Source organism: Podarcis muralis, chromosome 3 (genome assembly GCF_964188315.1).
Source record: "Podarcis muralis chromosome 3, rPodMur119.hap1.1, whole genome shotgun sequence".
Classification (NCBI taxonomy): Eukaryota; Metazoa; Chordata; class Lepidosauria; order Squamata; family Lacertidae; genus Podarcis; species Podarcis muralis.
In genome coordinates, this window is record NC_135657.1 from 24,634,963 (window position 1) to 24,660,589 (window position 25,627).

Consider the following 25,627-nt stretch of genomic DNA (forward strand, 5'->3'; position numbering starts at 1 on the left):
AAGTCTAAGAAGGAAAGGAAAATAAAGTCCTTAAGATGACCTTGAGTTTATGTACTTGGGAAATATCAGAGACAGAAACATTTCCAATGAGTGATATTCAATAAGTAGGAAACAGTCTGATCCTTCATCTGTCTTTATATCTATTTCTATAGAGGAGATATACCACTATATTGGTAGTAATGGTAGAGATATCCAATCTTTTTTTTTTTTTTTAAAAAAAGGCCAGGGAGCCAGAATAACCCCCATTCAGTCTTTCAAACCTCAACAGCTGTTACCCATGTGCATTTCACTCATATATCCCCAGCAGCAGCAGAAGATGGCTTGCAGGTGCTAGCCTTGGGGCCTGTGAAAGGTTTTTGGCTTAGCAGGAATTGAACTAACACAAAGATGATTATGTGGGAGTAGGTTACCAAACCTTCCCTCCGTGTCATGTTTGCTTCCAAGGTGATGCCGGGGTTTAATGGGTACACTGAGGTGGGGATGTTTCCAATTATCTCTATCTCCACTTGCACCTATTGTTTTGTTTCGTCTTCTAAAATGTATGGGATTATGTGGCGCACATGGTTGGCTATGTATTGAGAACTCCTTCTGAGGAGGGGAGATGCAGAAACTTGGAGTTTGTTTGTGGCTTTTTGTATGAGAAGATAAATGAGTGTAGTTTTTTCTGCCACTTACAGAGTTGTGTTGAAGGGATCAAAACTGGGAGGATTGCTGTAAGCCTTTTTTAGGCATTCAGTGCCAATTGGAACTGATCACGCAGGGCTACCCCACCCGCTTAATCTGAGTTCTCATCCACACGATGGAAACCTTATGCATATAGAAGGGGACTCCTTCAAACTGATGCCAATCACACTTTGGATGGAAAAGCCTGACTGGTGCATGTGCCATCTTTGAGGGGGCAGAGTTATGTTCCTGCTGGTCTCTTCATGTGTTTTGTACCCACAGGTACTAAACTCTTAAAGTTGCAATTACTCTCTGCTCATTGAAGAGTAAATAAGTGTGTCTGGGGTCACACGCATACATTACCTGGGGAGAGCAGCATTGGCCTAGGGGAGGAATCAGGTAATTAGCCCGATCCAAAGATTGGTTCCCAAAAGCTCAATAAAACAATTCATTTTTCTTATTCCTCCCTTTACTGGAAAGAGAATTCAGTATGAAAAATAATTTCTGAGGAACTTAAAATCTTGCTCACTAAATTTTAGGTATTACACTACTATTGCTCTTGGATTAACACCCCCCCCCCCCGCAATGGACTTACATGGCTGCCTGCAGTTTTAGATGCATCACGTGACCTTTCTCATTCTATATCAAAGTAATTATGAAAATATTTTTTTCTCGCGTATCTGGTTTACATATTTTCAGTATTGTGGATTCTCACTTTACAGTTGGTCTGTGAGTTTGTGCTCATATATATTGTCATCTACTACTTTGACCTGATTTTACTTGTAGATGAAGCATTCGAATTGTACATTCTCAGAACACTTTTTTTACTTTCAGCTCAAAGTTATTTGATTTTTGTCTTTAGCTAGCTTGCTCATCTGCTTTGAAAACCAACAGGTTGTTTTCTACTAACAGAACAGAAAGTATTATCTGGAAGCATTTGCTTTATTGTTACATGATCAGATACATATTTAGAAATAATTCACAGTACTGAGACTTTAATTCTAAATTTACTTAGTGTCATGGCTTTACACACCATGTTTGGCATTTATATCCTGTTTCCTCACAGATATTTAGACTCAGGGTTCAACTAAGTGACATGCCATTTGTGCAATTAACAAATGTGTGGATGATGTTGTATTAAATTTGTATACTGCCCTTCATCTGCAGATTCAAGGCTATTCACAACATAAAATTACAGTATAAAAAACACAAAATTCATAACAAAAACAAACAAACCAATAACCCCCTCCCCCTTCCACAAACACATTTCAGCTAAAAGGTTGAAGGGGAACATTTTCGTCTGGTTCCTAAAGATGTATACAGTGGAACCTTGGGTTGCGAACGTGATCCATGCGGGAGGCACATTCGCAACCCGCAGTGTTGCGCGCGTGATGCAATTTGGCGCTTCTGTGCACGCACAAAGCACGATCTAGCAGTTCTGTGCATGCGTGAGTGCCGAAATGCGGAAGTAACCCGTTCTGGTACTTCCAGATTTCGCCGTGTCCGTAACCTGAAAATGCATAACCCGAAGCGTCTGTAACCCGAGGTACCACTGTAATGTGTATAATGAAGACAACAGATGAACTTCCCTGTGGAGAGTATTCTGCAAAAGCGGAGTCACTGCAGAAAAGGCCTGTTCTCGTGTTGCCACCCTCCAGACCTCTCGTGGAGGAGGCATACGAAGAAGGGCCTTTGAGGATGAATGTGGGATTTGGGTCATCTTAAAAAGCAGAGACATCACCTTGCCAACAAAGGTCCGTATAGTTAAAGCTATAGTTTTCCCAGGAGTGACGTATGGAAGTGAGAGCTGGACCATAAAGAAGGCTGATCACCAAAGAATTGATGCTTTTGAATTATGGTGCTGGAGGAGACTCTTGAGAGTCCCATGGACTGCAAGAAGATCAAACCTCTCTATTCTTAAGGAAATCAGCCCTGAGTTCTCACTGGAAGGAAAGATCCTGAAGCTGAGACTCCAATACTTTGGCCAGCTCATGAGAAGAGAAGACTCCCTGGAAAAGACCCTGATGTTGGGAAAGATGGAGGGCACAAGGAGAAGGGGACGACAGAGGACAAGATGGTTGGATAGTGTTCTCGAAGCTACAAACATGAGTCTGACCAAACTGCGGGAGGCAGTGGAAGACAGGAGTGCCTGGCGTGCTCTGGTCCATGGGGTCACGAAGAGTTGGACACGACTAAACGACTAAACAACAACAATATGGGGAAAGGCAGCCTTTGAGCCTTTAACCCTCCCCCCCCCCCAAATAGAAATCCAATAGAAATAACAGGCATGATCATGACTGGGACTACAGCAAGTGCTAAAGCCCTGCGTCCTATCCCCTTGCTAGCCAGGGTCCTGGTCCAAATCAGACCCTTCTTGTACTAACTATTTAAAACAGCAGCACTGACACAGTTGCTAATGGCATCTTGTCTAATTTACCCTCGGGGACACAGAAATAGCTTGCTGAGATTGATACAGTAGTTTCTGGGCCATCTTCCTCTTGTCTTTGCAAAGGCCTTTCTCAGCAGTTCCAGCATGTTGCCTTTTTCCATGGCTTGTATAGAAATGTTTTCAGAAACCTTCTAAAACCTGTTTTTCATTTCCAATTTGTGAGCTAGTTTATATTTTTAGTATTTAGAGTTTATTGACTTGGTTTTACAGTCTTCAGGTTAATTTTATTTTGTAGTAGTTCATCCTTCTACCAGTAGTTTACAAATGCACTATTATATGGATGCCGCACATTAATAGCATTCCTTTGCAAAATGCATCAATTTGTCAGATAAAGGAAGAAATTATCTACACTTTCTTCATGTTAAAAGTCACACCCTATCTAATTTAGAGGCATCTTTGACTAGAAGTTGCAAGCCTTAGGATACTGATTTGAATTATGCATGACTGTCTGGTTTGCAGTTCCATTAGCCTGCTGTTTGGATAATGTAAACATGCTCTGAATTTTAAGTATACTATATGAGTGGCAGGTTAAAAATAGAGCTAATAAGAGTACATATTTGGAAGATGTGAATCTCAGAACAGAAGGCTGATCACTCCCAGCAACTTGAATTAGGATGGAAACACATGACCTGCAGCATGGTGATGCTAACAGCAAGGGGAGATGACCATCTGTGGCCTTTTGCCATGTGGTAAGCTAACATAATGACTACTGGAAATACACTGATGTTAATACTGCCAGAGGTATGTAAAGCTAAACTTATCACATAGTTTGAGACTACAGGTAGTCATGGTTCTGGGCCTGAGAACAGGAAGTGAAAGTGAGAGAACACCACTTACTACCTACAACTTTTAAATGGACCATCTCCCAACATTTAATCAGTTGTCTACAGCCCCTCCTGGACAATTATATTTGTAAATAATGAAGTCAAAAGGCCAAGGGGATTCAATAATTGATCTGTTGCTGATGAATAGCCATTATAGTGAGGATAGACTTACCACCCAAGGCCTCAGATGGAGAGAATGTGTATCCATGTACATAGGTGGGGAGGGTGATTTATTTGCTGAAATTTGTCACAAATACTTTATAGTGCAACTATAGCCATATCTATTGAAGTCCTGTTAAGGGTTAGCGTTGCAGCCATAGATGACAATTCTTTTAATACTCACTAAGCCAATTGGACTTGCTACTCAGGTGCTAAGGATATGCCTACAAATTTATTTTTATTAGCAGGCCACACTTCAAATGTGAATTTAGATTTTTTTGGGTAGTCTATAATTTTTTCTAGTGCTGATTTTTTTATGAGCTGGATAATATAAACTATGGGCTTTCACTGAGGTATAATTTGCCATACTTTTGCTTCAAACCTGGCTTTGGTTATCTGATGGTCTGAATTTATCTAAGTTAGCGTGATGACAGGAGAAAAGAAAGGCTGACAACAAAAAACATCACTGGGTCATCAGTTACAACTGTGCAACCTATTTCTCAGACTTCTTGGTTTGTATAATAGCAAACTCAGGTGTCAGTGCAAACAGGAAAGAATCTGAAATGGAGACACTGAGGCAGAAGCAGCATTTTTGGAGGGAATCCCAAAGTTTGCAAAAATACAAAAAATACCTAAGGAGATGCCCCCCTGCTTAAAGACTGAAGACTGAGCTGAGGGTCAGTTGTTAAAGGAAAGTGAAAGACTTAGGAGGAAAGAAGAATGGATTGCTTTTCTTGAGCTCCTTACAACTAATAAAATCCTTGAAGAAGGCATGGCAGGCTCGCCGGAGTGTGGCGATATATTACTACTACAAGGTGCCACTTGTTGCATCTAATAGCAAACCCAGGTTGTTGAGTGATGCCAACAGGATTGGAGCCCAAATGGCCGCTGAGAAATGAGAGGGCTGTATTGGAGTGCTTGAATGAACCACAACCCAGTGAGGACTGAGCATGCTTAGTGACTTCCAGGAGCCACAGAACGTTGAGTGTCAGCTGGAAAGGAAAACAGAAAACGGGGGTGGGATGAATTGTCCTGCCTGGGCAGCTTACAGTTTATAATACCCTGTACATCTGATTAACTTTGAACAGGAGCACTTCTGTTAAGGGATGAAGAGGACACACTGCAACATTTTGTTGCATGTCTCACTTGTTACACCAGATGATATTTAGGGGGGGGGGGGGTTGCCTCAAGTGTGTTGAATTGAGACCCAGAATCACAATTATATGTGTATCAACCTGTGCCGTTGTATGATGTCCAGTTATGCTGATTTTACAGATGTACGTAAGAGTAGTTGATTTCAGAGTTGATTAGCAATTTTTTATAAGGGGATATGACTTCCGTAGAGAGTGTCAGGAGCTGGAGTCAGGCGTAGGTCAGCAATAAAATAATAGAGCACCCGATGTCAGTGAAGTTAACCTTTTATTCAAGGAAAGAAAACAGCTCAGTCCTAGTGGCCACAGCAACCCTTGCCCCAATGAAGCAGTTGTGAGGACTGAAGGTCTCTGCCTTTCCACTGCTCTCTAAAGCTTCTTCCCCAGTTCCTTCCCCAGCAGCCTAAGGCTCCATCATCTTGTTTCTCATTTCTGTGTCCTCTTCATTTCTTTGTTCTGGGAAAGGGGAGAGGAGGGGGAGCTGGTCACAGCAGGAGGGGGAAACTCCCTGGGTTCTTCAGCAGCCTGCCTTATCTCTTGTCTCCGGGGGCCCCTCTAGGGCTGTGCAATAAATCACCACACCCTTGAATAAAGGTATTGAAATAATCATTGTGATAAGTGTTTCAATAAGGCAGGTGGACACTTAACAGCTTCCTGGGAGTAGCTCAGCTGAACTGATACTTTAGTTACTTTGCAGATAATTTGCAGCCCTGGTGTTGCCAGCTTTGTATGCTCTCTCCCTCCTAACCGACAAGAAATTACGATAGTTTTGGTGCTGACCTTTAAAGCCCTAAACGGCCTCGGTCCTATATACTTGAAGGAGCGTCTCCACCCCCATCATCCAGCTCTGGACACTGAGGTCCAGCGCCGAGGGCCTTCTGGCGGTTCCCTTGCTGCGAGAAACCAAGTTACAGGGAACCAGGCAGAGAGCCTTCTCGGTAGTGGTGCCTGCCCTGTGGAATGCCCTCCCAGCAGATGTCGAGGCAATAAACAACTATTTTACTTTTAAAAGATAACTGAAGGCGGCTCTGTTTAGGGATGTTTTTAATGTCTGACGCTGTATTGTTTTTAATATTTGATTGGAGGCCGCCCAGAGTGGCTGGGGAGGCCCGGTCAGATGGGTGGGGTATTATTACTATTATTATTATTATTATTATTATTATTATTATTATTATTATTATTATTATTTTATTTTGAGATAAACTCTCACACAAACCAGCAAACTCTTTCAGCTTCACCAGTATCTTTCCATTTAGAGCTCAGCTAATTATGCTGAGCCTGCTAACAATCCAGAAAGAGCCCCCCCCCCCCCAATGACTGGACAAGAAAGAATGTAAACAAAGAACTGGAAAGCACTTATTTCTTTTTTCTTTTAGAAAAAAGAGGGGGAAGAGTTTTTATTTTTATTTTCTGGTGGTGTTTATGCTGTTTCCCCCCCTAAATAGTTTCCTTCCATATCAAAAGGGAAGGTTTTATTTATTTATTTAAATGAGTCTATCTTTTTGCTTGCTTGCCCTCCCTCCCTCCCTCTGATAAAAAGGGAGAGATTGGTGGGATGAGGCCTTTGGGGGGGCCGTTCTGGGGGGACATGGAGGGGAGAAGATTTAGCTGGCTGCCTTGTGCTGAAATGGGAGGTTGGGTGTTTTGCAGTAAGCAGTGCAAGCAAATGCACATCTGCTCACAAGCAAGCCCTTCTGAATTCAATGAGGCTTACTCCCAGGAAAGTAGAAGTAAGTTTAGTTGAACTCAATGGGGCTTATGCATGCATAGAATCCGCTTAGACCTCTGAGTGGGGAAGCAGATGCAACCTGACTAGTAAATCACTTAAACAACTCTTAAATTAGTTGAAAATATATGAAATCTATTATATGGGAGTTTATTTAATATTTTTATTAAGTCTACTAGTTTACATTTTAAGGCCCTCCACCGCCACAGGGAGCCTCATCAAGGCCCTCAGTTGCTGTGGGGAAGCGCAGCACACCCTCTGCCACTGTGGGGAGGTACGGCGGGACCCTCTGCTGCCAAGAGGGGGTGCTTCAAGGTCCTCTGCTGCTGCGGGGAGGTATGGCGGGACCCTTTGCCACCGGGGGGGAGGCCTGGCAAGGCTCTCCGCTGCCATAGATATATATTGTGATATATCAAGATATCATGATATTCAGCTGGTGATATATCGTGATGTTGAAAATCAGATATTGCCCAACCCTACCCCCTCCTCTCCTGCCTCTGAGTCTGCACTGCTCTCTGCCACAGTCTCTTCCTGCTCACTAAATCCTGTTACCTCTTCAGCTTCCAGCACCACCTCCTCTCATTCGGCTCCCTCTTCTCCCTGTGACCACTCATTGTTGTCCCACCACCAATCCCCAGGCTCTAAGATTGCCCAGGAACCTCGAATATGCTCCCTTGAGTTACAAGAAAGGCAGGATATAGTTATAAATATAAGAAAAGAGTCCCTAAATTTGGTCCACTGAATAATTTTCGAAATGTCTCACAATGCCACATGAGCTCAGGGCCAAAGCTGAATGTCAGCTGTTCTTTGCTTGAGAACTTAAGTGTTATTTCTGAAACTCTCATATCATCGCTAGTCGTTGCAGCAACGTTAGAAACTGAAACCCTAACCTTTTTTTTGGACACTTTTTTCTTTTTCTTGGAATGCAGTCAGCTGGGTTAAATAACTCCTCCCCCCCCCCCTGAAAATTAATCTACGAATTCAATTCATTTAGAACTCAAGTGTATACAGTATTGTGCAGCTTGTTTCTAAGGGTGGGGGTGGGAACCTCAAGGAACAGTACCAAGAGATTAGAAATTCATCCTATATAGATGGCTCAGATTCCTACTGTGTCAGTTTTCTGGTGTTTGATAAGACACACAAAGCAGTTGCAAGAGAAAGCATGTCGTTGGTATCCATGGCAACGCCAAAGATACTTTGGAACTCTGGGGGATAGACTGTGCCACAGTAATGGGTCGCATTATGAGGGCAAAATGCATAAAAGGCTCAGACATATGCTTGTAATTAATTGCCATAAATAGCTTAAAACAAAACGTAATGGTTTGTTTTGCTGGTAGAAATCACTAACCTTTGAGATTTTAAAGATATGTTTGAACTGATTTTTTTTAAATAAAAAAAACCTTGTTGTCCTAAAAAAGTGCATGGTACCTTGAATACTAATATATTTGTGAAATCATGTGCCAGCCATGAGAGAGTACATGCTGATAAAAGCTTCTATAAATCTCATACGTCCAAAGGTTTTAGATGGTGCATTTCAGTTTTAATTCCCCAGTCCATCATGCAATTTCTTACGATGACTTTGGACTGTAAAGCATTGCCCATATGGTGCATTGTGTAAGGAATTACTCAAAGGTATGTTTAATATATGCCTTTCTTTCCAAGGGAATGATGCAACAGACATTGTTGAAAATGGTACTTCAGGTTAGACTAGAAATCCTTTTTTTTTTTTTTAAGGACATGTCTTGAATTTATTTATAGGAACAGCAATTGCAATGTAATATTTGTCCAGGCACGAGGGTGCAGGGAGATTCAACAAGCAACATTTTTAGATAGGAAAAACAGAATAATTATTTAGAGGAAATGTTTTAATTTGAAGGGGGGGGGGAGGCTAAACTTTTAGCAAAATAATCTTGTTTGCAAGGAACCCATCTTTGTGTATTACAATGCAATTCACCACATTATTTCTTCTTGGTTGCTATAGAAACTAATTCTGGTGCAGCTGTGATCGCCTATCAAAATTCTAACATTACCCTATGTTACAATACACATTTCTTACTTCAAAGTAAATTGCAATATGGTGTCTGGTTAAACCATGTACTTCATCATTCAAGAATTGTTGAATGGCCAAAATGATAATGCAATTATGTTTCTGAAAACTGTCCCTGCCTCCTTTTTTTTTTTTTGCAACTTTGTACAAGAAAACAAGAGTGCTTACTTATGGTTGTTTTTAACTGAAATTCAGGCAGCTCGGGGAAGCACATGATATTTTGCGAGCCCAATCTTTGTTTCATTTCATGGTCATACATTGTTCAGCCACAATTGTTTCTAATAGGAGTTAATTTGAAAGTATTTGATTATGCTGCGACTTCTATTCTGGTTTATAATTCTATAAACAAACCAGTCTTCTATGATAACAGTTTAAAACAGCTGCTTTGGTGAAGTGGGACAAGTACCATAACAGTGGAATACATGCTATGAAAACTTGAGCATTATATACTGTGAGCATTATATTCAAACGATTTTCTTTTAGAATCTTAGAGCTGGAGAGTTGAAAGATACACCAAAGGTCATCTAGTCCAACCCCCTGCATTGCAGAAATCACTGCTTTTAAGGTAGGGTGCAGTCAGCAGTCCCTACCGATGTCCTTTGATAAACATTTTAAGATAAGTGGATTTTGCATAGAGCCATGAAATAATTTCATTCCTGTTATTGAAACCTTAATAAAAATAATTCCAGGCAAGGGAACTTTATAGCAGGGTTGGCTGTTGAATTCATGGAAGTTCATGGAGATTTGCAAAAAGTTATTTACCTTCTGATGCAACCTATCTTATGATGATAGGAAGGAGAAGGAAGGGAAGCATGGGCAAATAGGAAAATAATATGCGATTACAGTGGTGCCTCGCAAGACGAAAATAATCCGTTCTGCAAGTCTCTTCGTCTAGCGGTTTTTTCGTCTTGCGAAGCAACCCTATTAGCGGATTAGCAGATTAGCGCTATTAGCGGTTTAGCGGCTATTAAAGGCTTAGCGGCTTAGCGGCTAAAAGGCTATTAGCGGCTTAGCAGCTTAGAAGGGGGGGGGAGTAAAAAAAATCGCAAGCCTTGCAAGACGTTTTCATCTTGCGAAGCAAGCCCATAGGGAAAATCGTCTTGCGAAGCAGCTCAAAAACGGAAAACCCTTTCGTCTAGCGGGTTTTCCGTCTTACGAGGCATTCGTCTTGCGGGGCACCACTGTATTTCAATTGCATGTGCTTAAGGCCTAACTGCATATTACATTTACAATGTTACTAGCCATCACATTATGAGTTTTTTGGTTTTTTAAAAAAGGTGAATGGTCCCCGTCCCCCCCCAGTTTTATATTTACAGATCATATTTTCATCCTTATACTATAATTCGCATAGAGTTCCCCACCCGGGTTTCCGTGGCAGTTCAGATGCATCTTATTTAGCTACATATCCATTAATTTATCCATCCTATTTTTACCCCCTTCCATATCATTGTTGTTATCAACTGTTGATCATAACATTCCAAGTGGGTAGGGAAGCTTTAAAACCTTCCCTCGCCAGCTGTGATCTTGGTAAAGAAAAATCCCCTCCCAAGCACAGTGATTCACAATAGGGAAAAACTCCCACTTGTACCTAGCCAATTCATGCCTAATTCATGCAAAATCCATATTACTAATGTTTTGATTGGATGGGAGAGAGAGATGAAAAACGAAATTAAATGATAATTCTTTTCTGGTGCAGGTGCAGCATCTGTTCACGGAGCAGTCCCCACAGGGCTCAGTCAAGCTCCATTTCTCCTCCTCTAGGCAGTGCATGGGAATATTATGGGGCCTTTCCTCCCTTATCCCCATCCAGTCTTCCCTTGTGTAAGTTTTTTCGTCTATGAGACATGTGCAGGTTGCATACAGCCATGATAAAACACTGGATGGAGATATGGGACACATGCATAGCTCTTTGTTCCCCATAATCTTATGGTGGGCATACGTAAGAGGTTGGGTGTGAAATAAAACAGTTTTGCTGAGATGGAATGGCTCAGAGACTAGATCAGGGGTTAGCAAACTTTTTCAGCAGGGGGCCAGTCCACTGTCCCTCAAACCTTGTGGGGGACCGGAATATATATGGGGGGGGGGGGGAATGAACGAATTCCTATGCCCCACAAATAACCCAGTGATGCATTTTAAATAAAAGGACACATTCTACTCATGTAAAAACATGCTGATTCCCGGACCATCCGTGGGCCGGATTCAGAAGGCTATTGGGCTGGATCCGGCCCCCAGGCCTTAGTTTGCCTACCCATGGACTAGATGCTACATTTCTTGTTTTTAACTGTAAGCTGCCTTGAGTCCTGTCAGGAAAAAAGGCGGGGTATAAATAAATATATTATAATAAGAAGGTGTTAGCTGTATATCTTTGCATTTAAGTACCTTGTTTTCCATCTTGGAGACCAGGGTTCAAATCCCTGTTCAGCCATGAGGCTGTGTAACTTTAGGCTGGTTATTGACCATCGGCTCACCTCTCGCACAGTGTTGTTGTGAGGAAATAGCATACGCTTCAACATTTCTCCGATGAAAATAGGGACACCCCATTCCATAATGATAATTTTACCATTTATACATCACACATCTTACTCTGTTGCAGCTTCCAACATATATAAAAACATTTTTTTAAAAAAATCCCAGAACAGGATTGCCTTCGGACGGCTCGGGGGGGGGGTCTGATAATTCCATACCTGCCAACATTTCTCCAATGAAAATAGAAACCAGGACGGCTTCTCTAAATCAGGGACGTCCCTGGAAAATAGGGAAACTTGGAGGGTCTGATACAACTCTCAGATCACTAGCTGAGAGAATGCTTTTCACAGTTTCTATAATGCTACTTACTATTTTAAGAATGCTTTTACTACCACTATTACTGACATCTTTTCCAGCTTAGTCTACTTCAGGAGGAAGAGTGGGATATGAGTTAACTGAATGAATGAATGAATGAATGAATGAATGAATGATGGGAGCGGGAGAGCTTTGTATGTCACCTTGAGCTCCTTGCAGGAAATATCAGATATAAACGTAACAAATAAATAAAGTGTAGCTTGGTAGAAGGGGTTTAACCATTTGTCCTCCACTATGCCCCCACTCGTAGAAAAGCAAATGACACTCCTCCACCCCTCTGCTGTGCAAATCGTAAATCTGAATCGGGACCAAAGTGAAGGAGTTAAGTGCAAATCTCCCTATTTATATGTTTTAAAATCCTACACTTAAAAGCACCGATACATAGGTGTTGCAATATATACATCCCCTAATATCTTTTTTTCTGATTCGCTATTAAATAATTTCCACACCTTCAAAACAGTGCCCAGTTAATACACGGTTTTAAAGGATTGGCTGTTCAGTTTTTTCCCTATTCTACTGTGCTGGCATCAAGGGCTAGAATTATTATTTTCTTACTTGCTTTTTATTGACTAAGCCGTCCCAACATGCAACGATTTTTTCCGCGTAGAAGAAATCAAAGTGGTCTTTGTTTGTATCCCTGTAAGAAAACACTGGAATGTTTTAATCGCGTGTTTTTTTTCCAGATAAGTCATTTAGCTTCTGAATGGATCTTCAATAAACCATTTTCAGTTTTGGAATTATCATACAAACATTTTGCAGCTGTAGCTGTCAGATTTGTTAGTAATTAGCTACTTATCTGCTACCTTCAAATGGGTTGTTTAACAAGCTGTATAAAACAGTAATTTCAAATTAGGTATCTAAAATGTTACATTTTATGCCCATGAAAATGTTGAGTGTGTAAACTAATAACTGTAAATAGTAAATACATCAGCATTCTTTTGAAATATGCTTTTACAACTTCCATTGTGACACTATTGACTGTAAGGTGGTAAAACCAGCACTTGAGAGTAGATTGTTCAGTACTTGTGTCTCCCCGCAGTCAGATTGTCTTCTGATGATTAGCTTTCCATTAGGAAGGAACTCATTCTGGTTCTTGAATTGGCATAATAACCTTGTATGTTTTCCCATGTTGGTGATGAAGCAGTTTGGGTCGAGCAATTCGGGTCGAGCAATTCTGAGCTGAAGCAGGATCGGGAGAAGGTTAAATCTCTGCCCACATCTCCTTCATCCACAAGCAGTGAGGAACCTATGGCCTTCCAGTTGTTGTGGAATTCCCAACCCCCATCAGCCCCAACCAGCATGGCCAAAGATCAGGATGATGGGAGTTGTAGTCCAGCAATGTCTGGAGGTCCACTGGTTCCCAAACCCAGGCTGCATTGGGTTAAAATAAATAGTGCTCAGCTGAAAGTTAGCTTCAGCGATGTTTCAGTCTGAAATTTTGGGGCAGGGGACGGAGTGGCAGTCAAGGGAAAATGACACCAAAGTCACCCTACAGTTTACCCTTCTTCAACATCGCTTTTCTTATGGTGCTGACAATAGCACTCTTCCAGCAGCAGCCATTTCTTCACACATAGGATGATTCTGAGGTAGCTTTTCGGGGGTGACGGTGGTCAAGGGACGCCTTTTTGTTTTGACAGAAGCCTCTCACAGAATGATTAAATTGTGTTGTTCCAAGGAGCGATTCTGGGGAAATAAAATGGTAGTCACAGGGAAGAGAGCTGGCACTAGAAAGTTTCCCTTCTCCCCATTTCACTACTTCTCCCGCCTCCCCACATTTCTTAGAAAGAGAGAAAAGAATCATGGGATTGGTTGTAACATGTTGCTTGCTGTGGAATGACAGCAGAGAAAACAATGGAGGGGGGGGGAGATGTTTGAGGGGAGCAGGCATGTTAAAGGAGGCTTTGGAAACATTGGATCTAGGCACTCCTGTGTCTCCAATGCTAGAACAGGGAGAACAGATACCCCAGGTGTGCTGCATGGAAGCAATGGCATGGATTTAATTTTTAAAAATGTAGCAGTGAACCAATGAAAAGGAGGAAGAACCCACACCACTGCTTTCTGCCGTACTGACACAAGCCCAGTGGGGCTTTGGATTAGGCGGTTTGCTCGCCTTCGATTCTCCTTTCCTTTTGGATTGTTCTGCCCAGCAATCAGTTAAAGGGAAGAGGTTGTGTAGGTAGCAAACGAGAACTGGGTTGTCTGATTGATGCTTATTTCAGCTTTTGAGCAAGACAGCTGAGCTGTCTACAAGTGAATGTAAGTGCCACTCCCCGCTCCTTTTTTCTTCCCTCCTTGTTCATTCATTCTGTCAGACTGCCTTTTTCTTCTGCTCCTTTCTAGTACAGAGCTGATTACCGATCGAAAATCTTGTTATGACACATTTCTTTAATAGGTTCTTTAATAGGAGTTTCTCGCTTTTCAGTGGGATTCTGGGGGTGTTATTTTCTAAACTGAATTTTAGTTTATTTCGTTAAGCACAAGAGAAACAAAACTTCCTCTCCACCCCCCCCCCCCAAGAGCTGTGCAATTTATTGCTTTTGGGCTCCAATGTCAGCATGGTTCACCAAAATATGGTGTCATTTGTGTGGTATGGTGACAAAGTATAGTAACTTATGTATGTGCTAGCCAAATAGTCAATGGTGCCCAGCATGGGTGTGCGTTATGCTTGCATTCAGCATAACTCCCGGACCCAGCCAGCTCAGGGTTAGTGCTTGTTTTACTGCTCCCTGCTCTCATCAAAGCTGCCTGGTGCCATGACTGCAGTATTCATGCAGAGGTTGGGTGGCCATCTGTCATGGATGCTTTAGCTGAGATTCCTGCATTGCAGGCGGTTGGACCAGATGACCTTTGGGATTTCTTCCAACTCTACAATTCTGTGATTTTATGGTCTGATGAAACCACCCCATGTTTTTCCTACACATCTAGCGGAGCAACCCACAAGTGCCTTCTCCTTTCCCCCATTTTGTCACCCAGCACTACACGTACATAGCATGGTTAACAAATTTACTATTGTTGACATTACTGACAACAGTAATAATAATTTATAAAGCACCTGCAGCTTTTTAACTACTCTCAAAAGTTTTTTTTTTTTAAAAAAACAACAACCAGAGTTGCCGCATGCAAACGTATTGTCTAATCAATGTGATGCAAAAGGAAATAGGATTGGGGAGAAAAGAGGGAAACAAGCCAACTTGGACCCCTAGTTTTTGGAGTTACTTACTTTTTCTTATGATGACCAGCTAGAATGGAGACAGTCCAGGGAGAGGAGGAGCCAAAGCAGGCTTCCTCAAACTCAGCCCTCCAGATATTTTTGGCCTACAACTCCCATGATTCCTAGCTAGCAGGACCAGTGGTCAGGGATGATGGGAACTGTAGGCTCAAAACATCTGGAGGGCTGAGTTTGAGGAAGCCTGCGCCAAAGAGAAGTTCATTTCTCAGCTGAGCTGATGGGGTGAGCCTCTCCTTTCTCAACCTTAGTAGCACCAAAGGGTTTCATCTTAGCAGCATTTCACCAGTAGATGAAAACCCAAGGGAGAGGAGGATGCGAATGGCAACTGTGAATTTTCACTGCATTATAATGCGTTTGAATGCACGTTCCCTGAGTTCAGCTTGCTTTCAGAATTTAGGAATGTCCAAAGTAGCAATTTATTTGGAAATGAAATCAAAACGATTTGTCTTCCTCCCAAACAACCCAGTAATCTACTTGTAAGGTATATTTATTTTCTCGCTGCACAAGTTACCCTTCATGTTTAATATATGTTGTTTCCATTTTGGTAGGCAGGTGGTATAAGCCGTGATTCCTCTGTAGCGGGATGCTGAGACAACCCACTTCATTGTGAAATAACAATGTTTGCGTACGCTCGTGTAATCTTTCTGTTTTAAAAGGGGGGGAAAGCGCCCCAGGTCTTCATTAAACATTTATTATTTATCTTCTATACTCTCTTTGCGGTGCAGGGTTATTTGGCGAGATGAACTTTTCCCAGCTCAAAAATATTAAAACATGAAAATTCCATTTGCGCTCATTGGAGTAGCATAGCAGAAACCTCTGTGGGTATTTAATCATTCAAAATAAAGGGTTTTCTTTAATTTTTAAACATGTATTTCATTTTATGTTTTATTTAAATTGTTTTAACATTTGCCGAGAAGCCCCTGAAGTACTAAAACTTTTGAAACTTAGGTTAGCTTAAAAATAAACATGAATAATCCTGCATATGGAGGAATGTCAGGAGAGAGGAAGGGGGAGAGAGAGATGCAAGTATGCTGCTGAGAAAGAAACCAGCCATGATGATTACAAAGCATTACTTGCAAAAATTATCAAGCTATACAAGGAAGCCGGAATTGGGTTGCTCATTGATAACAATAGGCCTTTTTCTGATTATTATGAATATTTAAAGGAGCTCACGAGAAGCTCAAAGCTAATGTGCAAAACCAGATTTTGGTAGAGCAGTTCTCTGGCTAGGGATTTTGAACCTCAGAGATAAGGCAGCAGTTTCCAGATGTTAATGAGGCAGACAGTGTAGGCATGGTTTGGGGAAACCAAATATAGAACAAGAAGAGTTGAGATGATGAAGACCTGTGGGAAACTGCAAGGCACGCAATGCAAAAGAACTTTACTAGCAAATGCTGTCTTTTTGTGAGTAAGTAACATGTAAGGCAAGGGACCAAACTTGCAATTGAAACGAAAAAGTTGAACATTTCAAAGGAGAGAGGCAAAATAAGGAATAAGATGGAGCTTACATCTGAAACAGTAATGGTTGCAGTTAATATGGATTCAATTTGTTTCCTTCTACAGGAAATTTGCAACCCACTTAAATTGGTTAGTAGCATTAATCACTTCTCTGCTTCTTTCCTGACTCCAAAATGCACCTTTCTTTTCTTCATTATCTTATCCAGCTTTTAGAAGCATCCCATATACTCATACACTTTACTTCATATAAATCCTTGTTAATGGAAAACACTAATTTGTTTCTGTTTTGTCTTATGGGGGGGGGGGCAAACGCAGTCTGTTCATAGGTTCTACTTGACTATTTCTTCTGTATGTACTTTCCATCTGTCTTGAAATATATTAGGGCTGTCATTCTTCTTCATTTCTTAAAGTTATTTAATTAATTGTTTGAGGTTTACAGTGCAATCTTATACATATCTGTTCAGAAGTAATCCCTACTGACTTCAATGGGACTTACTACCAGGTAAGTGGGTATAAGATTGCAGCCTTCATTAAGTAATTAATCAATTTTATAGTTGCATATGAATAAGACACTTGTTTTTTGGGGAGTGGGGAGTGCCTCCTTGTTTTCAGACAAGGCATGTATGTGCCACAGAACACACAATGTATTCCCTCCTGTGTCATAGAAAAAGAAGTTGGAATCTTCTTTTAAGAGGTGCCATACGTCCAGAAGGGTAGATTATGGCAAATTTTCTTTTAAAAAGCTCAACAACTTTGCTAACTGTTGTCTCTGGACTTTGACTTTTTAAAATATGGCAACCCGATTCTAATATGCTGTTGACCCTGTGTCTTTTTTATATGTCTTAATATTTAACACAATGTATTTCCCTATAAATTGGGGGCAACTTTTGATCAGTTAAAAAGCCTTTAAACTGATAACTGTTTAATCAGCTAAATGGTGCAGCCCCCTAATAATACTTAAATTATATTACAGTACTTGCAAAGTTAAAATAAAGTTCCATTTAAAAGAACTTGGCTTTATGTTTTGGAAAACGTAGCCGCAATGTTTGGCACACTTGATTGTGTTTGCAGGATCTGGACTGGGACTGAATACAGAATCAGAACTGTAGGTGAGCTCTTAGACTCAGAACCAGGAGATGAACTCAGCTATAGCTGTCAAGCAAGCACATGCCTCATAGTGACAGACTCACGGTTATGATTCAAGTATCAAGCTAGGAAAGTTAGGCAAGAAAAGAAGCCGCAAGAATTGTCAGAATCTTATCAAGGACAGAAGATCACACCTAGGAAGTACTTTTTATGAGAAGGCACGGGTGGCAATTTGAGGTAGAATTCAACCCGGCGCTGCATTGTTGGATAGCAGATGAGGCAAAAACTGTGGGGATATTGAAGTTGGGTCGTTTTGGAAGTTCAGGATAATCAGGGCAGGGCAAAAGAGTATCTGGATCCATGGGGCAGGAGTGGTAAGGGAGCATACCTAGAGATGAAGGGTGCAGTTCCTTCTTCATGCACCAAGCTCAGCACATAACTCTTTGGATCAGGGCCACCATTTTTGAATTCCTCGTAAAGCACCACCTTGCTAAACAAATGATGTTTTTCTCTTCCAGCCACATTTCTTACAGAATGAAAGCCTATGATAACTGTTATTTATTCCTAGCAAACTGCATTCAGAGAATGAGACAAACACCTCCTCTTGATGAATTGCAGCCCCCACCGTACCAAGATGATAGCGGCTCCCCGCATCTCTCATGCACGCCCTCCGAAGTTGGTGACAGCAAATGTGAATTCTCTCAGTGTAGCAACAGTCCGAGATGCTCATATAAATGCCCAAGTGAAGGGAGCACTGGGCATGAAATAGAAAGCTTCCATAACAAAGGATACGAAGAAGATGTACCCAGTGACAGCACTGCAGTCCTTAGCCCAGAGGTAAACACACGCTCTCCCAATTGTACCAAAATTATTCAGGATATAATGAAGCAGCATTGGTCCGGTACATTACATATCAGTCGGGCCTTGACAGATGGCTTTCCCCATTGAGCCATACATGCACCACCTGAGACACAGGCAGAGAACTCTTTAAGTTCCTCCAGGTGGTGCTGTGGGTTAAACCACAGAGCCTAGGACTTGCCGATCAGAAGGTCAGCGGTTCGAATCCCCGCGATGGGGTGAGCTCCCGTTGCTCGGTCCCTGCTCCTGCTCCTGCCAACCTAGCAGTTCGAAAGCACGTCAAAGTGCAAGTAGATAAATAGGTACCACTGCGGTGGGAAGGTAAACGGCATTTCCGTGCGCTGCTCTGGTTTGCCAGAAGCGTTTTAGTCATGCTGGCCACATGACCCGGAAGCTGTACGCCGGCTCCCTCGGCCAATAAAGCGAGATGAGCGCTGCAACCCCAGAGTTGGCCACGACTGGGCCTAACGGTCAGGGGTCCCCTTACCTTTTACCTACTAAGCATGAAAACTGAGATGCAGCCTCTATCAAAGCCTTGGCTAGAGTTTAAATTAGAGAGGATGTGGTAATTCTTGTTTGCCTGGATAGAGGATCAAGGAGTGTGTGTGTGAGAGAGTATGTGGAAACTAGCCTACTGTAAAAAGGTAAAAACCATCTTTCCCTCTGGCCCCACTCATCACTTCCCTGTGGCCCCCGGAAACTTGCCCAGAAGAAAAGGTGGCCCCCGGGCTGAAAAACACTCCCCAATTCTGACATATCAGAAGACCACCTCAGGACCTGAAGTTAACTTCTCCTTCCCCAAACCTGCCCCTGAGCATTTCTTCCACCAAGTGCCCTGTGGGAAGAATAGCCATGACTTTTTACTTTCCTCATAGTAAAATATTGTGTACTTTAAAAAAGTAATTTAATGTCACTAATAAGCCGTTGTGGAAGGATTTGTATCCTGAAAGGTGGGAAAGAAGTAATTGCAACAAATAAGTATATAAATGTAAGTCTATTATAGTTAGACTTGCTAACTTTTCAGTGGAATTCTTTGACTGGAATCTTAATGTTTGGTACACAGATAACACCACCGTCATCTACCACAACCATAATTATTAGCAGATTTGGCTACATATGTGAATCTCATTCTTACTTATAATTAATAATGTGCTTGGATAGTTTAAATGTACAGCATGCAATTAGGAAGGTGTTTTATTTTTAACTGAGTCTTCTCACATACCAAATGTCACTTTGACTGGTCATTTGACCAGTCTGGTAGCAGGGTTTTGGTTTTCTTTTTAGTAAAGCACAGGGTGAAATAGGTGGGAAAAGGCTGTGGTGTTAGCACATAGCACCCTCATGCAGGGATTACTTATCTGTCCCTCCCTTAAAATAAATCTGGCACTCTGAAGAATCACCAGGTGTTTTGAAACAGCTATTATTATTATTATTATTATTATTATTATTATTATTATTATTACAAATGGAAGTTCTTTCCCCCAATAGACATAGCAGGTGCAGAAGGCCTAATCCTGAAAGTGACTATAGTAGAGGGAAAGGGGTTAGCTTACCCACCCTGATCCAGATCAGACCTCCTGCACATGCTTTTAACTTTTAAAATGCCATGCCCACAATTGATAATGTCATGAACAACATCGCCTAGTCTTGCCTTTAAAAGCACAATTTCTACAGCCTCTGCTTCTATGTATCAGGCTGCACAATCCAAAAATTGTCACTTATTTCTGTGTTTTATTTCTGTTTTATTCATTTTTATGCAAACATTTCAAAATGGTTTATTATATCATTGATGAATTAAATTGTCATTTAATTCTCCAGCTCCTCCCGACCCCTTCAACATTGTCCTAGCCAGTTCTCCCAGCTGTTTCCAAACACTTTGACCTTCTTGCTATGAACCTTTTATTCTTGCCTTTCTTTCTTCTGATTGGCTCTTTTCACAAGCAGTAAAAGAAGCCCTCTCATTTTTTGTTTGACTGCCTGACAGCACTGTCCCTCCTTGAATATTCAGATACCTTGTGTGTGAAATGAACAAAAACATCATACTCCGTCACCGAGGACAAGCATTTTAATTTTAACAATTTATGTAAAGACACATACTCGCGAAATCACTTTTAACAAAATGTATCACAGAGTGTATCGATACAGTTATAGATGTCTAAATGGGCGTGAATGTATGTAAAACCTCTGCTCCTTTTCATTTAGGATCTGTCAGCTCGAGGATCATCATCACAGCTCCCTAAATCTTTTGATCCTGAACCAGAAGCTAAGTATGGCACCCTGGATGTGACTTTTGACTACGACTCGCAGGAACAGAGGCTTCTTATAACAGTGACAGCTGTCACAGACATTCCAAATTATAGCAGGACAAGTGGAAGTTTATGGCAAGTACACCTGGTTCTTCTTCCTATCAAGAAGCAGAGAGCAAAGACCAGCATCCAGCGGGGTCCATGCCCTGTCTTCACTGAGACATTTAAATTTAATCATATTGAGTCTGAGATGATTGGGAATTATGCAGTGCGCTTTAGACTGTACAGTATACGCCGTGTAAAAAGAGAGAGGATTTTGGGAGAAAAGATATTTTACTTAACCAAATTAAATCTTCAAGGGAAGATGTCGGTACCAGTGACATTGGAGCCAGCGTACCCTATTTCCGTGAGTATTAAATCATACAGAAAAGTGTACAACCAAGGATTCTGATTAGAACCGTTATTTGTGCCACAAAGAAATATACTTCTCTACAGCAGGACAATCGTTACAGCGGGGCAATGAGTAGTTGGTTGATTTAATGAAATTCGCTCACTCCTTCTTTTCTGGTGGGGAAGGAGAGAATCCATTTTGGAGTTCACCTCAGGTGCTGAAATGGCTTGAACTGGCCCTGGTAGTAGCTCTAAAACTTTGTAATTCCCTCCCAGCAAAGGTCCATGTAGCATTACCATTATTCAGTTTTTGTCATATGCCAATGCAATTCTGGGCTGCATCAATAGGAGTATAGCATCTAGATCAAGGGAAGTAATAGTGCCACTGTATTCTGCTCTGGTCAGACCTCACCTGGAGTACTGTGTCCAGTTCTGGGCACCACAGTTCAAGAAGGACACTGACAAACTGGAACGTGTCCAGAGGAGGGCAACCAAAATGGCCAAAGGCCTGGAAACGATGCCTTATGAGGAACGGCTAAGGGAGCTGGGCATGTTTAGCCTGGAGAAGAGGAGGTTAAGGGGTGATATGATAGCCATGTTCAAATATATAAAAGGATGTCACATAGAGGAGGGAGAAAGGTTGTTTTCTGCTGCTCCAGAGAAGCGGACACGGAGCAATGGATCCAAACTACAAGAAAGAAGATTCCACCTAAACATTAGGAAGAACTTCCTGACAGTAAGAGCTGTTCGACAGTGGAATTTGCTGCCAAGGAGTGTGGTGGAGTCTCCGTCTTTGGAGGTCTTTAAGCAGAGGCTTGACAACCATATGTCAGGAGTGCTCTGATGGTGTTTCCTGCTTGGCAGGGGGTTGGACTCGATGGCCCTTGTGGTCTCTTCCAACTCTATGATTCTATGATTCTATAAAAGACACACCTCTTTATCTTGGCCTTTGAGGAGAGTGTGTGTGTGTGTGTGTGTGTGTGTGTGTAAACCTGAAAATAGTAAATTAATTAAATATATATATATATATGTTTTAAAAAGATGGATGCTATTAATTGTGCTTTGAACTGTATTGCTTTTGCTGTTGCATGTCAGCCGAGATTCCTTTGTAACAGGATGCTATCAGAAATACTGGAAGGTTTACTCCATTGGAGACCAAGACAGAAAGAAATACGAGATCTCTGATAGTTGTTTCTGTAATAATTATCATCTGAGGGGGGTGCTTTCAGGAAACGTTAAATCTGAGGTAATTAATCCAGCTCAATGTGGGCACATCATTTTATCCTAGAATGTAACGTAAACAACATGGCTCTCATTTGTGTAATACAAGATGAGTATTACTAAGTTGGAATGTGTGAGCTCTTTGAAATAATGTAAGTGGCTTGTCTGAACAGATCCACAATGAACAACTGTTGCTCAAGTCTAGGTTTGAAAGCTGGTGGTACTAGAAATAAACATGGGTAGGGGGACAGAGGGGTGAAAAGAGAAGAAACAGAATGATTCAGCTTCCTAAGCTCCAGTTAGTTTTCCCTGCATTTACTACACAGTTTCCTCCAGGTTCCTCAGATATGTGTTTATTGTATCACCTTGTGAGAAGCATGGTAGGATTCTGCCAAATGGCTTGAATCACCTTGCATCAGCTGCAGGCAGCACTAAACCAAATCCTTCCCAACTGAATTTGCAATGAGACAGGGGAGCATCATATGCTATATTCAAGAAACCGTCAAAAGACTTTAAGGACAATGGAGCTATCTATCACTTACAGGTCATATAGCGACGCAGGTGGCGCTGTGGGTTAAACCACAGAGCCTAGGACTTACTGATCAGAAGGTCGCGGTTCGAATCCCTGCTCCCGGGTTGCTCGGTCCCAGCTCCTGCCAACCTAGCAGTTTGAAAACACTTCAAAGTGCAAGTAGATAAATAGGTACCGTTCCGGCGGGAAGGTAAATGGCATTTCCGTGTGCTGCTCTGGTTCGCCAAAAGCGGCTTAGTCATGCTGGCCACATGACCTGGAAGCTGTACGCCAGCTCCCTCAGCTAATAAAGCGAGATGAGCGCCGCAACCCCAGAGTTGGCCACAACTTGACCTAATGGTCTAGCAGAGACATCACCTTGCCAACAAAGGTCCGTATAGTTAAAGCCATGGTTTTCCCAGTAGTGATGTATGGAAGTGAGAGCTGGACCATCAAGAAGGCTGATTGCTGAAGAATTGATGCTTTTGAATTATGGTGCTGGAGGAGACTCTTGAGAGTCTCATGGACTGCAAGAAGATCAAACGTATCCATTCTTAAGGAAATCAGCCCTGAGTGCTCACTGGAAGGACAGATCGTGAAGTTGAGGCTCCAATACTTTGGCCACCTCATGAGAAGAGAAGACTCCCTGGAAAAGACCCTGATGTTGGGAAAGATAGAGGGCAAAAGGAGAAGGGGACGACAGGGCGAGGTGGTTGGACAGTGTTCTTGAACATGAGCCTGACTAAACTGCGGGAGGCAGTGGAAGACAGGAGGGCCTGGCGTGCTCTGGTCCATGGGGTCACAAAGAGTCAGACACGACTAAACAACAACAACAACAACAGACCTAATGGTCAGGAGTCCCTTTACCTTTACAGGTCATATGCTTTCTTTATAGAATTGATTCCTCAAAGAATAGTGGATCTACACACACACATGCAATATTCTCTGGGGGATTTTCTATAAAGCTTGCAAAAAAAATCATGAGGTGGCTGCCATTATTTTGCTAATGGGCTGTTCTTTCAGAGTACTCACAGCCATGAATTAACATTTAAGACCATGAATTTTAGTGGGCTTAATCAGTAGCAGTGTGTGTTGTGGCCTCCTGTGACTGGCATTTCTGCGGCTTACCTGGACAAGGCAGGGCAACAGTGAGGTCAGGGCTACATGGTTGCATTGGTGGGACTGTGGCCTGTTCCCACCCCTGTCCAAGTAAGCAGCAGTGATGCCAGTGTCATGCTACTACTGACCTTGTGTGTGGTTAACTCTATGTTAGGTTGTGATTTTTGACTTGGGATCCCTTTATCGGGGATGCCTGAGGAAGTTGCTCTTTGTGAATTCTGATAGAAACTGAGCTGACCCACACACACCTCCCAAGCTATTATGCAGATTGGAACCTAGTTGTTCTTTAGATTTAGCACTCCTCTGAATTTTCTGCTGCAGTTTTTCACTCCAAAATATGTAAAGTATCTGAGGTGAAATACATTTATAAATGCATATTTAGAGATAAAATATGTTCAAAAAGTATTTATTTAAATTTGACTTTTGTGAGTTTTTTTAAATCTTGTAGATTGATGCAGAAACACGATGAAATGGATTTATGAAAAAACATTGCTTGAAAGAGGCATAAACCAGAAATAGACTGATATGTGCCTGCTTACCCTTTAATCAAATGTTTGAAAAGTTTTTATGGCTACATTCTTACATAGCTGTGAAGTATGTTTGTCAGTGAAAGATGCCTTTCATAGGACACTATTAGACCCTAATGTAGACTATAAAAAGGGTATCTAGGCAATAATTTTAATGCTTTGTCAGAACACATTCCAAACAAATTAAATAATCTATCTTCTCATTTTTACCCACTAAGATGTACTGCATAATTTTTATTAGAAAACTTATAAAGACACTGCATTGTGCATCAAATGAGAAAAGTGGCACAAGGGTGCCATTCTTACCTTGCCAAATGTCTGTTGAGGAAGTTGGAACACTGATTTGCCAAAACATATAAATTCTGTTTTGTCATTTCATTTTGAGAGTATATTATTCACAGTAGCTTAAGTTTGGGAACAAAGCTGATCTGTGAATAGTGTGATACTTTTGTTCTCAGAATAATTTGCCTATGCATATATTTCACATATTATTTATGATTTGCAGAAGGAAATTTGATATAACTTTATAGACTCTGTAGTAATAAATTACAGCTGTATGTAATAATTTTTAAAGATTTGAGTCTCTTGATTATACCCAGTGAAGGAATTATGTTTTTCATTTGATTTTACTTTAATCAGTGTTTTTGCCCAAGACAGAAGGAGATTTTTAATAGTGCATCTACCAGTTTGCCCTCTTGAGATTGAAAAAAACAAATTAGAAGCAAAGGCCTTTGAGAAGTTGTCTTTTAACCAATTCTTCTAAAACTCTGATTAGGTGCTTCATGCAATTCTATAGAGTCTATGCCAGGGGTCAGCAAACTTTTTCAGCAGACCTTGTGAGGGGCTGAACTATATGGGGGGGGGGGGGAATGAACGAATTCCTATGCCCCACAAATAACCCAGAGATGCATTTTAAATAAAAGCACACATTCTACTCATGTAAAAACACCAGGCAGGCCCCACAAATAACCCAGAGATGCATTTTAAATAAAAGGACACATTCTACTCATGTAAAAACACGCTGACTCCTGGACCATCCGCAGGCCGGATTGAGAAGGCAATTGGGCCGGATCTGGCCCCCGGGCCTTAGTTTACCTACCCATGGTCTATGCAGAATTAAGA

General features: G+C 41.6%; 1 protein-coding gene and 1 long non-coding RNA gene across 8 annotated transcripts in view; one reads left to right on the top strand and one right to left on the bottom strand.

Annotated features, from left to right (window-relative positions):
- The window catches only part of SYT14 (synaptotagmin 14), an 83,795-nt gene that overhangs the window by 39,006 nt on the left and 19,162 nt on the right, over nucleotides 1-25,627 (top strand). For all 7 annotated transcript variants that reach the window (XM_028724744.2, XM_028724740.2, XM_028724741.2 and 4 more), the window contains 2 exons: nucleotides 18,202-18,470; nucleotides 20,694-21,143. In XM_028724744.2, the coding sequence (XP_028580577.2) occupies nucleotides 18,202-18,470; nucleotides 20,694-21,143 (719 nt within the window). The remainder of the gene's footprint in view (nucleotides 1-18,201; nucleotides 18,471-20,693; nucleotides 21,144-25,627) is intronic.
- The window catches only part of LOC144327220 (uncharacterized), a 44,416-nt gene continuing 31,089 nt past the window's right edge, over nucleotides 12,301-25,627 (bottom strand). Inside the window, exon 2 of the long non-coding RNA XR_013392150.1 lies at nucleotides 12,301-13,543. This is a non-coding gene — a long non-coding RNA (uncharacterized LOC144327220). The remainder of the gene's footprint in view (nucleotides 13,544-25,627) is intronic.